The sequence below is a fragment of the Budorcas taxicolor genome, chromosome 14 (genome assembly GCF_023091745.1).
Source record: "Budorcas taxicolor isolate Tak-1 chromosome 14, Takin1.1, whole genome shotgun sequence".
Lineage (NCBI taxonomy): Eukaryota > Metazoa > Chordata > Mammalia > Artiodactyla > Bovidae > Budorcas > Budorcas taxicolor.
Window position 1 is genome coordinate 22,074,426 of NC_068923.1, and position 14,581 is coordinate 22,089,006.

Below are 14,581 nucleotides of genomic sequence, written 5' to 3' on the forward strand. Positions count from 1 at the left end.
CTATTCAAGATGGCCCATAGTAATGCCTTGATACTCAGTGAATAAAAAATATTTCTGAACAAATGTATTCACAAATGCCTCTACCTCTTGAACCACAGCAATTATTTTGATGCACAATGTATGTTTTATTGTAACTGAGTATGAATGGAATGTAAAATTTTCCTTACTGAATTTGGAAGATGTAGTGATAATGTTTTTGTTTTTGCTTTTCAAAGGATGAATCATGGAAAGCTGTTAACAGTAAAGAACAGTGACTAGGCTGAGTCCCAAATATTTACAAATGATTGGGAAAAAAATCTGAAAAGTGGGAGACTGGAATTTCAGAGTTAAAACAATTAGGGATAAGAAGAAAACAAAAACAAATAACATAGTTGGCACCTCTCCAGGGTTCAAAAGAAACAGATGGAGAGAAGGCAACTAGGGCTATGATTCTTCAATGCCAAAATTCTACACAGAGCTCTACTATTCCTTATGATGATACAACAAAATATCATAAAATTTCCACATCTGTCTTCCCTATCATATCCCACTTTAAACTACTTGCACTGTTTAAATGATATTAATCAGTGTTGAAATTAAGGGACTGCCTCCATTGCTGTGGGCCTATCTCGCCCTTGCATGTCTTTTGCACTTGAATCTTAAGAGAACAGAGTTTACTCTGGGCAAACTTAGCAAAAAAAAAAAAATAATCCATCCTAAATTGTCTATTAGGTTTAACGGAAACAGCATTCAGAAACACTGAGAATGATCCTTGCTGAATTTAACAGAATTTTCGTTATGTGCAATTCTACTTCTGAAAAGGAAATGGCAATCCACTCCAGTGTTCCTGCCTGGAGAATACCATGGGCAGAGGAGCCTGGCAGGCCATGGTCCATGGGGTCGCAGAGATTCAGACACAACTGAAGTGACTTGACTACGCAATCTCTCAATTGATTTCTTAGGACTCTTTCTGAATCAGTGTGGTCAAAATTCTCTAATGGTCCAGTTCAACCGTGGCTGTAACAGCAGGGTAAAGTGAAGCGAAAGTTGCTCAGTCATGTCCGACTCTTTGTGACCCCATGGACTATACAGTCCATGGAATTCTCCAGGCCAGAGCGGGTAGCCTTTTTCCTTCTCCAGCAGATCTTCCCAACCCAGGGATCGAACCCAGGTCTACCGCATTGCAGGTGGATTCTTTACTGGCTGAGTTACAAGGGAAGCCCGACTAAAGCAAGGCCATTACCAAAAACAAAAATTACTTTCACCTTTCACTTTATTGCCTCATCCAATAATACCAGAATTTTAACACTGTCTCTGGGGCCTCCCACTTACACAAGATGGGTCAGAAAGTAGCAAGCTTTACGGATTCCAAACTCACTCTGTAATTCATTAAAAACCAGACACTGAGCAAAGAGACTAGGTACCCACTGAATAAGTGATATTGGTTCCCTATAACATCAACTCAAGTCTACTGTCAAAACACAAAAAAAATAAGAAACCTACAATGGGAATTACCATTACAGACAAATTACTACACTGGCTCATGTTATTAACTGTTTTACATGACAAGTCCTGACTGACAACTACATCAGGAGACCATGATTCCCTGAGACTATATGTAAAAAAACCGTTTGGCCCAGAAGTGTACAAGTATCCCCTTGAGAGAAGGGTTCCCAACTTTGATCAGATTTCCAAGGGGTTCATAATTCAAAAAAACAAAAAAAGTCCTCTGGAAAGCAAGACCATCTGTTAGCAGTCAGACCATAGGTGCTCCACATCCCTGGGAGTGAGAAAACAGTGATGGGCACGCAGCTATGTCAGAACTATAACCTGACAGATTAAAGCACATAAGCCAAAGGACATGGCTGTTAACTACTCATCAGCAGGTTACCGCCCACTGAACACCATCAAATAGCCCAAAGACCATCAGAATTCACTATGAGATTTCACTCATCATCTGAACAAGTGCCGTGTTAATCAAAAAGGCAACTGACACAATAAATTATTCAAATTATGTATTTTATATAATAATCCTTGTTTATATTGGTAAGACAGTAAAATTTCTAATTTACACAAATTAAAAAATTAACAGTTCCTCATCCATTTCATTTAACTCAGCACTGAGTCTCTAATTCACTGAATGTCAGACACTAAAGTAGGAATAAAGCTACAAACAACAAATTCAGGAGGGAGAGGAGAAGAAAAGGGAATCAAATAAGGTAATACAGTTACAAAATAATGTAACAGCTAGTAAAAGTATACTGCAGTAGCACAAGAGAGAATACCTAAACTAGGTGTTCTCTTGGATAAAGTAGTTCTTCAATTTTTAAAGGATGAAATACACTTCAAAAATGACTTAAATGTAATTTAAATGTTAGCAGGATCTCCAGGAGTTAGAATTAACAATTCAGAACAGTCTTGTGAATAGGAACTGCATCAGCAAGAAACTCTCAATGTGTCATAAAAAATGACTAAAACATATTATAAGAAATAGAGACCTTCTTTATATATAATTGTCAGAAGAGGTTTATCTGCCAAATAATAAAAATTAATGTAGAATGAAGTCAAACGCAAACCTAAGAGTCTTATAAACTCCTAACGTTTTAAAATTTTTAGTTTCTTGGAAACACTTTAAATTTAATTATGCTTTGTAATTTTCAAGTGTTTTCTCCCCCATTAACTGATTATAACTACAATAATGTCACCTATTAGAACAGTATTTTTAGATGACATGCTTCTAGGTATTGCATGTTAATTTGTTTCACACTTGAACAACATGCTGAAAACAAAACCCTTTTGATTAATTCAAATTTGATATCCCAAAATGAAGCATAAATCCAAAGAATCTAAATTTTAAGAACACTCAGAGGATGGTTATACACATCAAAACTGCATCCAACACTGAATTCTAAGGATCTCACCACATTATGCCTTAGGTCTTTTCAGAGCCATTCGTCATGAAGATACACATACAACATAAAACAGATCACCCTGCTTCCTATCTGTTCATAATCTTTGCAGCAAAGAAGGGTAAGACCAGAGTTAGCTATGTATTTTCCCCTAGTGACTTGTGGCAGCCACTTTTTAAACCAAGGTTTCATTTCAGATCACTGGATTTAAACTCCTGCTGCTCTACCTCCTCAGTATCTGAATCTCCTGCTGTGCCTACATGCACTCATGCCCTCGGTTCTGACCAAATCAAAATGCTTACAACACAACCTTTTATGCTCATTACCATCTCCTACCATAAGAATCAATTAGACTATCAAAAATTCCTTTCCCACTCCACCAGAAATGCCACCAATATTCTACTCCAAGTTTATCTGCTTCATATAATTTGTTCAAGCCAACATGATCAAACTTTGTTATTTGTTACAAAACCCCAAACACTAACCTTCACAGGTTGCAGTTGACCATTTCTTAATATTAGGCACTTAAAAATTAATTTAATATACTACACATAATCATATATGCTTATACACCTATGATTAAAATTTTAGGAATTTACAGTGACTTCTCTCCTATTAGATTCTATTTTCTTAGAATAACTAATGTTCATGCTATTATTACCATTAAAGCTAGCATTTATTAAGTGGTTACCATGTGGCAGAGACCATGAAAAGTTCTTAAAGTGCACTCTCTTGCTAAATATTCAAACAACCCTTTGAGTTGGGTACTACTATTATTTCCAGTTATTTAAGGAGGTCATAGAACCTCTGGAAGACAAGTAACTTCTTTAAGTCGAAACAGTAAGTGGTAGATCCCTGAATGGAGGTCTATCCTTAAAGAATATGCTTTTGATCATCATATATTCTGCATCTTAAAACTAATCATTTTCAGCTCCTGTCAACCTTACTGCAGTACTTAAAATACAGGGGGCTCTTTCTCAAGAGATACAAAAACAATATGAAATCAAGCTGTATGTTTATTTTTTCCTGATAATTTAATTTTAATCTTCTGTTTCTGAAACAAAATGCAAAAAGTTTTTGTTAGCCAGAAAGCATGGAAAATAGCTTTTATTATTGTACAAAATAAACATTCCTCTCACTCCATATAAAAAGACTAAGCAAACAGACTCTTGTTTTATTACTAAAAATTCTCAAAAAAAAACAGGCAAATTGCACCTCAATTATGTCTAAGTATGAAACATTACACTATGAAGATAAAAGAATGTAAGGGGAAAAAGTAGCTTAACTTACATGCTTGAGTCTGTCATAACTTACATGTAAAAGTTAAGATAGGAAAGTTGGGATATGAGTTGTTGGGGAACTAAGAAAAACACTACGTGACTTTAAAAATGAAAAGATATGAAATTTCTTAATAGTTTGATAAATATCATTCTTATTCTATGCTTAGTTTTGAACAAGTAAGTCATAATTCATTTGCAGTAGTGTTTTATAGTGGTAACCAGATTTCAAGACATCCCCAAAACTTTCAGGTTCATTCTTGACTAACCCACTAAAATTCAATGAAATTTCCTGGGCACCTTTTTATGAGTTAAAGGAGTAGGGTTTGCATATAATTCATTTCACATTAGTAGCTTATTCTTTAGTACCTTACCTACCCATGATATACTAGAAGCATACTCATTTTTCACTGAAGAGGGTTGGGTTTTTGGCAATGAGAAGACACTTTTAATATACACTGAATATTAAACATCCAGATTCTTTCCTCAATTTTATTACAATAATTCTCTCCAAGTTCAGTTAATTTTAATGACAGAAATAATGTACCTTATATACCAGCTTCTACTTTAATAAAAAGAGAATTTCTGTATGCTGATTAATGATCTGCATGAGGCGGTAGGAGGAACGGTTAGTAGTTCTTCAATACAAAGTCATATAAAAATGCCAAAGCACTGGGGCCCTTCAGGCGAGTCTGATGCAGGCTCAAGTTTGAGAACCACTCTTTTGGACTTCACCTGAATCACTTTTAAAATATAGTTACTAGCATCAATGAACTTAGTAAGAGAATCAATTTGTTAGTAAATGGATACCATACAGGAAGTTAAAGTCTACTACTGAATAACTACTGGCTTCTTAAAGCCTTTAGTTTCAATTCTAAGTAATTTCAAAATTAAAGTTAATAAGAAAGCATTTAAATGAGCAGAACAGCAGGATGGAGAAAGAGTAACTACCTTCCCAACACCACTATAACACAAGTACTATAAAATTCTAAATATTTGTTTCCAATTATATTCACCGTTCTCCATCTTTTTCAATTAATTTTCTCTTCTTCTAGAGTCTGGCAGTTTTGAGCACACTGCATGTGACTTCCAGTCTTTACCTACTTTACTTCTGCCTCAAGTCATTTATTACCCATCTAAAAGTGAGACTAAAATACCTGCCCCTGCTCAACAGGTAAAAAGTAGATAAAAGAATTTGTTTCCAGTTCAGCAGACCTGAAAGATTACTGAATGTGTCACACCTTCATTTTAGGGACATTAAAGCAAAGAACTCTCCAAAGTCCCATAGTTCATGGCAGAACAGCACCTAAAGCCATGTTTTCTGACTTTAGTTATATCTACCTTTTTCAATACTCCTTTTCTCCTGCCTTTCAAGAAAACTAGGATAAACAAAAAGTTGAGCAAGAAAAAGCTAAAAAAAAAAAAAATGAACTAACATAATGAAAGAATATAAGAGAAAAGACCACAAGAACAAAGCAAAATATTTTAAAATAAATATGTCTACTCTACACCTATTTCTAATATTGCTTTCAACATTTTTTTGTGTGGAGTAACAGAGGAGAGAAAGGGAGAACTTTATCTTTGAAAGTTCATAGAGGGACTTCCCTTACAGTCTAGTGGTTAAGACTTCACCTTCCAATGCAGGAGACCTGGGTTCCAGTCCTGGTTTACTAGCTAAGCTCCCACATGCCTCATAGCCAAAAAACCAAAACATAAAACAAAAGAAATATTGCAACAAACTCAATATAAGATTTTTTTAAAAACACTCCACATCAAAAAACTATTTTAAAAAAAGTTCAGAGCTTTCTAAGTGGAAATTTTAAAAATTAAAGAACTAAAATGTTTGTACACTGGTGTAGACCTGTTTGATGATTATTAAACTGAGGATTCACTTAGATCTTAGGATTCAAAACTTGTGACTTTCTTATTGTAAAGAATCTCAGAAATTGTAAATCTTACAAAATTCAATTTGAAATTCTCTACAAACAGGGTCCTTAGTCTGGAGTTTCCCGTTAAGCTTCCTACCACCACCCATAATAGATTATTCAATTATTTTGGTGTGTAAATATGATTGTACATTCTTCTGAGTCTACAGCTGAAATTAGGTTTTCAAAGGTAGTTACTGACCCAAAATTAGAATCAATATCTTCCAAGCACAAAGAGATTTAGGGAAGTTCCATGTACAAAAGGACATATTTTATTTACATTAGCAAAAGAATATTTTAAAAGTATTCACCCATGGTTTCTACAAATTCCAAACTCACCTAATGTAATTTAAATATGTTTTCAGCTTTTAAATTTGATCTTGTCGTTGTTCAGTCGCTAAGTTGTGTCCGACTCTTGGCGACCCCAAGAACTGCAGCACGCCAGGCTTCTCTGTCCATCACTATCTCCCTGAGTTTGCTCAAACTCATGTCCACTGAGTCAATGATGCCATCCAACCATCTCATCCTGTCGCCCCCTTCTCCTCTTGCCCTCAATTTCTCCCAGCAAAATTTGATCTACACACTCCTTTTCAGGAACACTCCTCTTCTGTTTCAAATACAGACCACACAGCTTCCCTCTACTAGTGTTTTCCTTTGAATAGCAAATCCGATTAGAAAAAGACAACTCTTTTAATTCAGATAATACAAAATTTTAATTTAAATTATAAAGTATGTGTACTTGCTACAATCTGAATTTATTCAATTTTCCCACTCTACAAAATTCTGTTCATGAACATTTTAAAAACTCACATTTGCAAATGTTCCATACAGTTCAAAAAACTCCAAATGTGTGGAAACAGCATTTGCCAATTCAAATTTATACTGTTCTATCAAACTCTGACACTTGGAGACATCTCCACTTTTTTTTAATCTTTCATTTTCCTTTCCTTTAGATCTAGAAGAGAATTAAATAGAAATATTCCAAAAAAGGTCAGAAGAGCATAACTCATCTGAATGTTTTAAACTAACTTTATAATTTCAATTCTAAGAGTAACACCAGAACACACTTACTTTACTTGTTGTGTTTTCACAACTAAATCATTTGCTATAGAATATTAATAATTTCAATCTTAAAGTTAAATCAGTAGTCAAAACTGGTATGATTTTATCACTTTTCTTATTAAATAATACTCAGAATGATTAGATACTTGAATATCTTAAGGGTGCTTTGTAAATTACAAAACTCTGTAAAAACAAAGATTTTTATTATCACCTCAAAAAGGTGGTTTATAGCATGTTGCAATGACATGATATTCCTTCTGTATCTTAGATCATTCTCATGTCAACACTAAGGCTGTATTTAAAAACTTACACACCTGAGTCTTCAGATCCCAGAAGATTTTTCAACTCTTCCTCTTTCCTTGAATTTACCTCAGTGCTTTATAATTAACTATTACTTCATATAATTTGAAGCAAGTTTAAATACATTATTTGATCCTTAAAATAAGTAAAAGTAAGTAACACTGCTTTCATTTTACTGCTAAACCAACCAAATTCAAGGACTTACCCGTATTTACAAGATCAGAAAGTGACAACCTGACTCTTTCCTCTTTAGAATTCACTGATGGTGTGTCAAATATAACTTCAACTCTGAACTTCTCTTTTCCCAAACACAACCTGTATCAACAATCTGTATCTATTTTCATCCTTATGATGTTACTGCATCCAAGAGATTATACAGCCAGTATGTTTAGGTTAGGATATAAAGATAAGAAAGAAAATGGTTGATTGTCTTAACTGTAAACATTAGCATTTTTAAAGACTTTTAACTTAAAAGATTGTTGACAAAAAAAACAAAATGTTTTGAGTAAGACTATAAATTTTTTAAAAATTAAAGCAACCCACACTTTTCAATAAGAATTAGGTTTAGTTCACAGAGAACAGATCCAGGTATCTAAAAGCACACACTGGGATAGAAGGTGAGTGGCCTCTCTCTGACTTCCCAGATCCTGCATTCATTAGTACTGGTAAATAATCAAACCACCAGGATTTTCTGATGTAGCTGGAAAATTACTCTGAAAGCAAAAAAATAATAATTTGCTACTTGAAAATGTGAAATGTATTTCCAAGGATGAAATATCTTTCTGAACTCCAAAGAGTATGTGATATGATTTGCTCAAGGAACAATAATGTATTTTACCAAAGAAAAATAGGTTCAGTCTTCCTATTAAATCAACTCTACCCCAAGCCTAAATGTAGGCACTTAACTTTATTTCTGCCCACTAAATTTAGAGTTTATCCTTTTATTTCTAGGGCACATACTAAAAAAATATTTTCCTTTACCTTTTCTTATATAGGAAAAACCTGCTACATATAACACAAATTGGCATTCAGGTGCCTCACTATCACAATTTTTTCTGTTTCTCTTTAAGAGCTAATGTATTAACCTGTGAGAAGTCATTTTCTTAATAGCAGCTACACTGCTTATTGTAAATGTCTTGAGTACAAAGAGAGTAAGTAATATTTGCATTCCTGCATGTCCCTCCCTGTCTAATGCCTACAATTCAAAAGACATTTATGTCAAGCAGGGCTTCACTACTATTCCAGCTTAACGAATAAATGTGGAAGACAAAATATGGATGCATTCAATATGGATGCAACCCAAAGAGAATATGAAGGAAAGGAGACTGGGACGGATGAAAGTTCAGTGTATTTTCAGTGATTAACTGCTTTGCCCTTATAACGATATCAAAGTTTTTCAACACTTAAATAACCCTTCAATAGTTTTACTTGATATTAAAGCAAAAATGTATAGAATTTATATGGAATACAGAATGGTCCTTAACAAAACATAAAGAATAAAGTTTATCTCATTCAGAAATTAAATCTGTTAAGAGCACCATGTCTCACACAATTTCTTTCTGCCCCACATAAAATTCAATAAATCTTAGCAGTTAATTAGTTGTCCTAGAAATTAAAGGGCCACCCAAGCCAAAACAGTTCTTGAGACTACTGACATAAATAAAGTCACAACAAGAAAATTATTTCTTTCAATTATCTAAAATATGTATATACAATACTATTAATTTGTTTTTAATTAAAGCACCACTATAACAGAATGCTAAAATCTTCATATAAATGAATGCATAAAAATCAAACTGACAAGTGTCAGTGATTGTCATATATGATTATTTTGGTTAATGTTTACTGACTTTAAAGAGACCATTATTACTGGGGTCATTTAAATTAAATCTAAATTTTATGAATGAGTACATCTGCATGATATCACGCTATCTAAGCACTTGAAATTTTTTGATGAGAAGCATAAGACAGTGAAAAAACTAAAGTATAACTTTGTTTTCTGAAATTCCACATACTCTAAAAGCAAACTCAGACTTAATTTTTTAAGTAGTCCTTTTTCATAATCTTTTTCTTTTAACTACTGAATCATTGATTTAACAGCTAATGAATTAGGAAGCATTTCACCATTAAGTGAATTTCTTACAAATACCAAAATTAATTATGTCAATATCTCTGAAGGCCACTGGAAGGACTAATAAACTATCTACTTTTTCAAAACTGGAAGCTAATTCAATTGCAACTTTGTCAGTTTGGAAGCCTAAGAAAAGAATCTCATGAATTACACTAGAAATTTAAGCTAGTAACTTTAACAAAAGAAAAAAAAGTAAAGATTAACATCAAAGAAGTAGCATTTCTCATCCTCTTCTATCACAGAGAGATTCAACTATGAGTGCCTTCAAAGTAAAAAGTTTCCTTTGGTCAAAATCAAAACCAAAGAGAGTTAATTATGGACTAAAATAACATCTTTCTTTGTACAGTCTAATGCAGAGGCTCTCCATTAGGGGCACAGAGAGGTCCCAACCCCAGAACAACTTGCAACACCTAGAGACAATGTTTACCATCACGACTAGGAGGGGAAGCTAAACTGCCTGGTTCCCAGGTATTTTCCAAGCCCCTCCTAAGAACACTGTGTGTATTTTCCACCTTATGAGAGTAAGTAAGCCCCCTAAAAAGAAACACTCACTGAGATGCAGCTTGGTGGCATGAGGCCAAATAACTGCCTTCCCACCTCAAACTGACCCAAAAAGACCCATTAAGCTGGGGGTCACAGACGTGTGCAGTTTCAACACCGGATGCTATCAGACAAAAACCCCAGGCTGGTCTAAAGTCAAACATCATGACTAAACAAGATTTCTCTGCCTGCCACTGCCAACTCAGGAAGTTGACTTAATACAAATCAATCAAAGACAAATCTACAACATGCCCACTACATTTTTAAGACAACTGTAAAAAATGTCCAAAAGTCTGGTAGAGTCGCTGAACTGTTAGACCCTTCATCAGAATAAATGGGCTTCAAGTGGAGCTGAGGCTGAACCACTACCAGGAGAGGAGGCTCTCCAATGCCCATCTCTGCGTAGGGGGCTGAGAATGGCACCAAGAGACATCCACCCAGAGAGCAGAGCTAGAGACCAGCGAATGAGAATGAGGAAGGCATTCCCGAGCAGAAAGAGAGAATTCTTATTCCTACTGTGGTCCAGCCATCCTGGTGTATGCTATTCTTCTTTCTCCTTCTAGCAGTGATTTTATGCCAGGTAACCAATTTCTCCTACACCACTGTATGCAGGGGTATGCTGGAACTATCTGAATTTACCACTTATCACAGGAAGAGGTAGAAATGGCAGGTAGAGGAGAAGAAGTAAGAGAAGGCCTGAAAGGATTATTCATTTAAAACTAGAAACAGTGAAAACTCGCCTTTAGGTCACCACACTCTGGGGAGGAAAGAGAGATACTGGGTTTTGGTTTCAGGTGGAATAGTCAATGACAACTATGCTAACCATCAACATATTCTGTAGTTTGAAAAAACAGGTATGAAACAGGCCCCCCCAAAATAAATTTATATCAAGTTTTATACAAAACTTGGGAACCTAGTTATTTAGATTAACCCTTTCTCTCTCCCACCACCCACAGAGCTCATATTAAGTACACAAGAGTGCTGATAACTGCCATATCTGTTGAAGAGTAGGAAAACTAAAAAACAATGAATATACTTATTCAAAATGTGAACAAGGTAATGTTTCTGCCACTGTCAGGAAAAGAGAAATTAACCAACCCATGTAGACTACAGACACTGGGCTTTACTTCAGGGGCTCCGTATTTTCCATACCATTTTTGTAAGTAGTCCAGTGCCTCCAAACGAGCACCGATCTCAAAAGTGATTCCAGGACGATTTGGGGGCTTTTTACTCATCTTGAGATTCTATTCTTCAGGATTCTCTTTTCACTACCTCAAGAGAGAAAAAAAAATGTTAGGTTCTGATACATAAAAGGCACAAGTGATTAAACAATTTTTTAAACATTAAGTGAGAAGTTAAAATAACCACCAAATTTTTAAGAAATTTGAATGATGATTGCTAATAAAAGTACTGTGCAACTTGCAGGCAATCTTACTAATAAATTAAGAAAAAGGACATTAAAAAGGTAACTACTTTAAAAGAAAGAACAAATGAGAACTAACACTAATGGTTGAAGTGCTTTAAATTTTAACTTGAAAATATCCAAGAAAATTCTTCAAGATAACAGTTGAAAATGTTTTGCATCTTTGAAAAATCAAGACAACTGAGTGATCTGGCACATGACTACTGAAATTCTTGAGAGAATAAATTAACCAAGTTTTTCAACTAATATTTATTGAGTGCCTTATAAAGCACTTGATAAGACACTAAAGAACATAAAGATGAAAGAAACAGTACACACACTTCTAGTAAAAATTTTAGTAATTCCTCTAGTGATTAGGATTTTTCACCACCTATGATCTCCCACCTGGTAGCACATGATTAAATAATTTTAACTAACATAAAGTTGCAGAGGAAACCTCATTTTCTTCATATTCAATAAGCAACAATGACACAAGAGTTTTAACTCTGAGAACTTCTACTGTATTTCTATATAGACAGTACCCACACTGGCAATAAAAGTGGCTGTAGTTCAAACAAACAAAAAACTACAAAGGAATACCTATTCCTCTCTAGACCATGGACATGTAGAATATTCACTATCATTTTGGCCAGTGGATGTTCAGCACACATGGTAGTCTCTTTTTCACAAACTAGCACCTGAAGAAGGATGCATTTTGAGACAGCTTAACCAAAATATATTTAATCAGGAATAGAAACCTATCGCTAATGTGGGAGAGGAGAAATCCCTAAAACCTTTTTGAAATTAAGAATTACAAATATGACTATGCTCCCTCCCAATTTATAGAAGAAAACACACAACTGTACCATGCTTTTTCATTGGTTTTGTCACAAGTGAAAAGGGACAAAACAAAACAGCAAGCATAAAAACCAACTGCCCTTTTCTCTTAGAAAGAATCTGCTAGGTAAGGGAAAGTACATACCATAAAATAAAAAATGTAAAAATCAAACATAAATACTCATGGAGTGGCAAGCTGGGGGGAGATGGAGGCAGGGATGATATCCTCCTGCCGGCCATGGCAACAGCGAAGATTAGTGCATTAGTTAACAGCAGGCTCAGCCAGAGGGCATTCGGTATAAAAGAAACACTAGTATGAATACTTTTAATAACGGTCTGATCAGTGCCGCAACATCCAAGGCGGTTAAACATTTTGCGTAGAAATCGAATCCACTTTTCCTGCTGTTCTTCACAAGGAAAACTTAGGACCCGTAACCGACCAGTTACACTAACATTTTCTAGGATCAAACTTAGAACCCTCAAGAAGTGACAAAGTTAGGACATACAATCCTCTCAGAGTTGCTTCTGGATGAGGTTTCAGAAAAAGCAAGATTTCCTTTTCTTGAATGGAGAGGGGCAGGTGGGGATGTGAGTTAAGTAAAAGTAAGAGAAAGTAAACAGTTCTATTGAGGGGTTAAAACTTGAAGCAAAAGAGAAAGGGGGACAGAGAGAACGAAGAGGGTAAAAAAAAAAAAATTGGAGAGGAAAACGAACAGGAAAGCAAAAAATATATAAGGACTGTGAAACTTGTGGACCTGACAAACGGCGGTAAGAGAAAATTTAGCTAGAAGACCAACACTGGGAGAGTGAAGCCGGGGTCAGGGAATGGCCTCGGGGCCAAAGAAACGGTGTCGGTTGGAAGGAGGGGGGTGGTTGGTGTTGCGGGGCGGGAGGGAGGTGACCAGAGGCCGACAGGAAAGGCTCAGACCCGGCTCGCAGGGTGTAGGAGACGCCTCCGGGTTTGACAGCCGTCCGGCCCCCGTCGAGAGGCGGCGGGGGAAGGAAGGGAGGGGGAGACGGAGCGGCGGCGCCCAGACAATAGGGGCGGCGAGTTACGCGGAGGGACGCGGGCCAGAGACAAGACACCAGCGCGGGGGTGTCCCGGTCGGCCAGGCGGGGGTCTCGGCGGGCTCCAGGCTCTGCTGCCGCCGCTGTCTCTTACCGACTCGGCCTCCTCTTTTTTGCACAGTTGTCGGGCTGTCCGGGGCCGAGCCGGGAGGCGAACAGGACGGCCAGCCCGGGCCTCCGCCACCGGCCTCCGCCCAGGCAGCGGTCGCGGAGGGAGCAGGATCGGAGGGAGCCGGAGCCGCAGCGCGGGGTCGGTCGCGAGGTCGCGCCGGGTAGGGAGCAGGTCCGAGCGCTCAAGCCCGCTCGATGTCCGCTGCCATCGCCTCCTCAGCCGCCGCCGCCGCCGGCCAGCCCTGACGCGACGCCGGGCCCGGCGACGTCAGCCACCCGCGACGCGCCGGAAGCGGGCCTGGGCGCGTCACGTGACGCAAGAGGGTTGGGCGCGGGCTGCGTGGCCGATTGGAGGGCCGCTCTGGGAGGCGGGGCTTTGCGGCAGTTGGCTGACCGCCGGCTGCAGGGACCCTGGTTAGCAACGGAGGAACGCGGGCCCAGGCACCTCATTGGCAGTTGTGAAGTGTTTAACCTTTGGGAGATGAGGCCTAAGCCCGCTAAATGTTAATGCTGTTGATTTGTTGTTACCCGGACTCTCAAAATTTCCTCAATTGCTGCATCCTGGGCAAACTTTTGTATTGATGTATGCACACTGCACCCCCGTCCCACGTAAAGAATAGAGCAAGTGGTTACTCTTAGTGAATAAACGTCTATTGAATGCCTCCTTTATGGCAGGCACTGTGCTGTGAGTGCATCACATGACAACTACAATCGCACAATTGTATTCCTCTATAGGCGATCCTTACAACACAAAAGGCAAATATTACTAAGACATTTTGTGAGGGGTTGCTTCAATAGTAGAACTGGACATGGAACAACAGACTGGTTCCAAATAGGAAAAGGAGTACGTCAAGGCTGTATATTGTCACCTTCCTTATTTAATTTATATGCAGAGTACATCATGAGAAATGCTGGGCTGGAAGAAGCACAAACTGGAATCAAGATTGCCGGGAGAAATATCAATCACCTCAGATATGCAGATGACACCACCCTTATGGCAGAAAGTGAAGAGGAACTCAAAAGCCTCTTGATGAAAGTGA

General features: G+C 37.3%; 1 protein-coding gene across 1 annotated transcript in view; it reads right to left on the reverse strand.

Annotated features, from left to right (window-relative positions):
• The window catches only part of PHF20L1 (PHD finger protein 20 like 1), a 67,365-nt gene extending 53,707 nt beyond the window's left edge, over positions 1-13,658 (reverse strand). Inside the window, exons 1-2 of the mRNA XM_052651516.1 lie at positions 13,525-13,658; positions 11,276-11,391 (exon numbers count right to left, since the gene is read on the reverse strand). Of these exons, the coding sequence (XP_052507476.1) occupies positions 11,276-11,358 (83 nt within the window). The 5' untranslated portion in view covers positions 11,359-11,391; positions 13,525-13,658. The remainder of the gene's footprint in view (positions 1-11,275; positions 11,392-13,524) is intronic.
• Between the last annotated feature and the right edge of the window lie 923 nt (positions 13,659-14,581).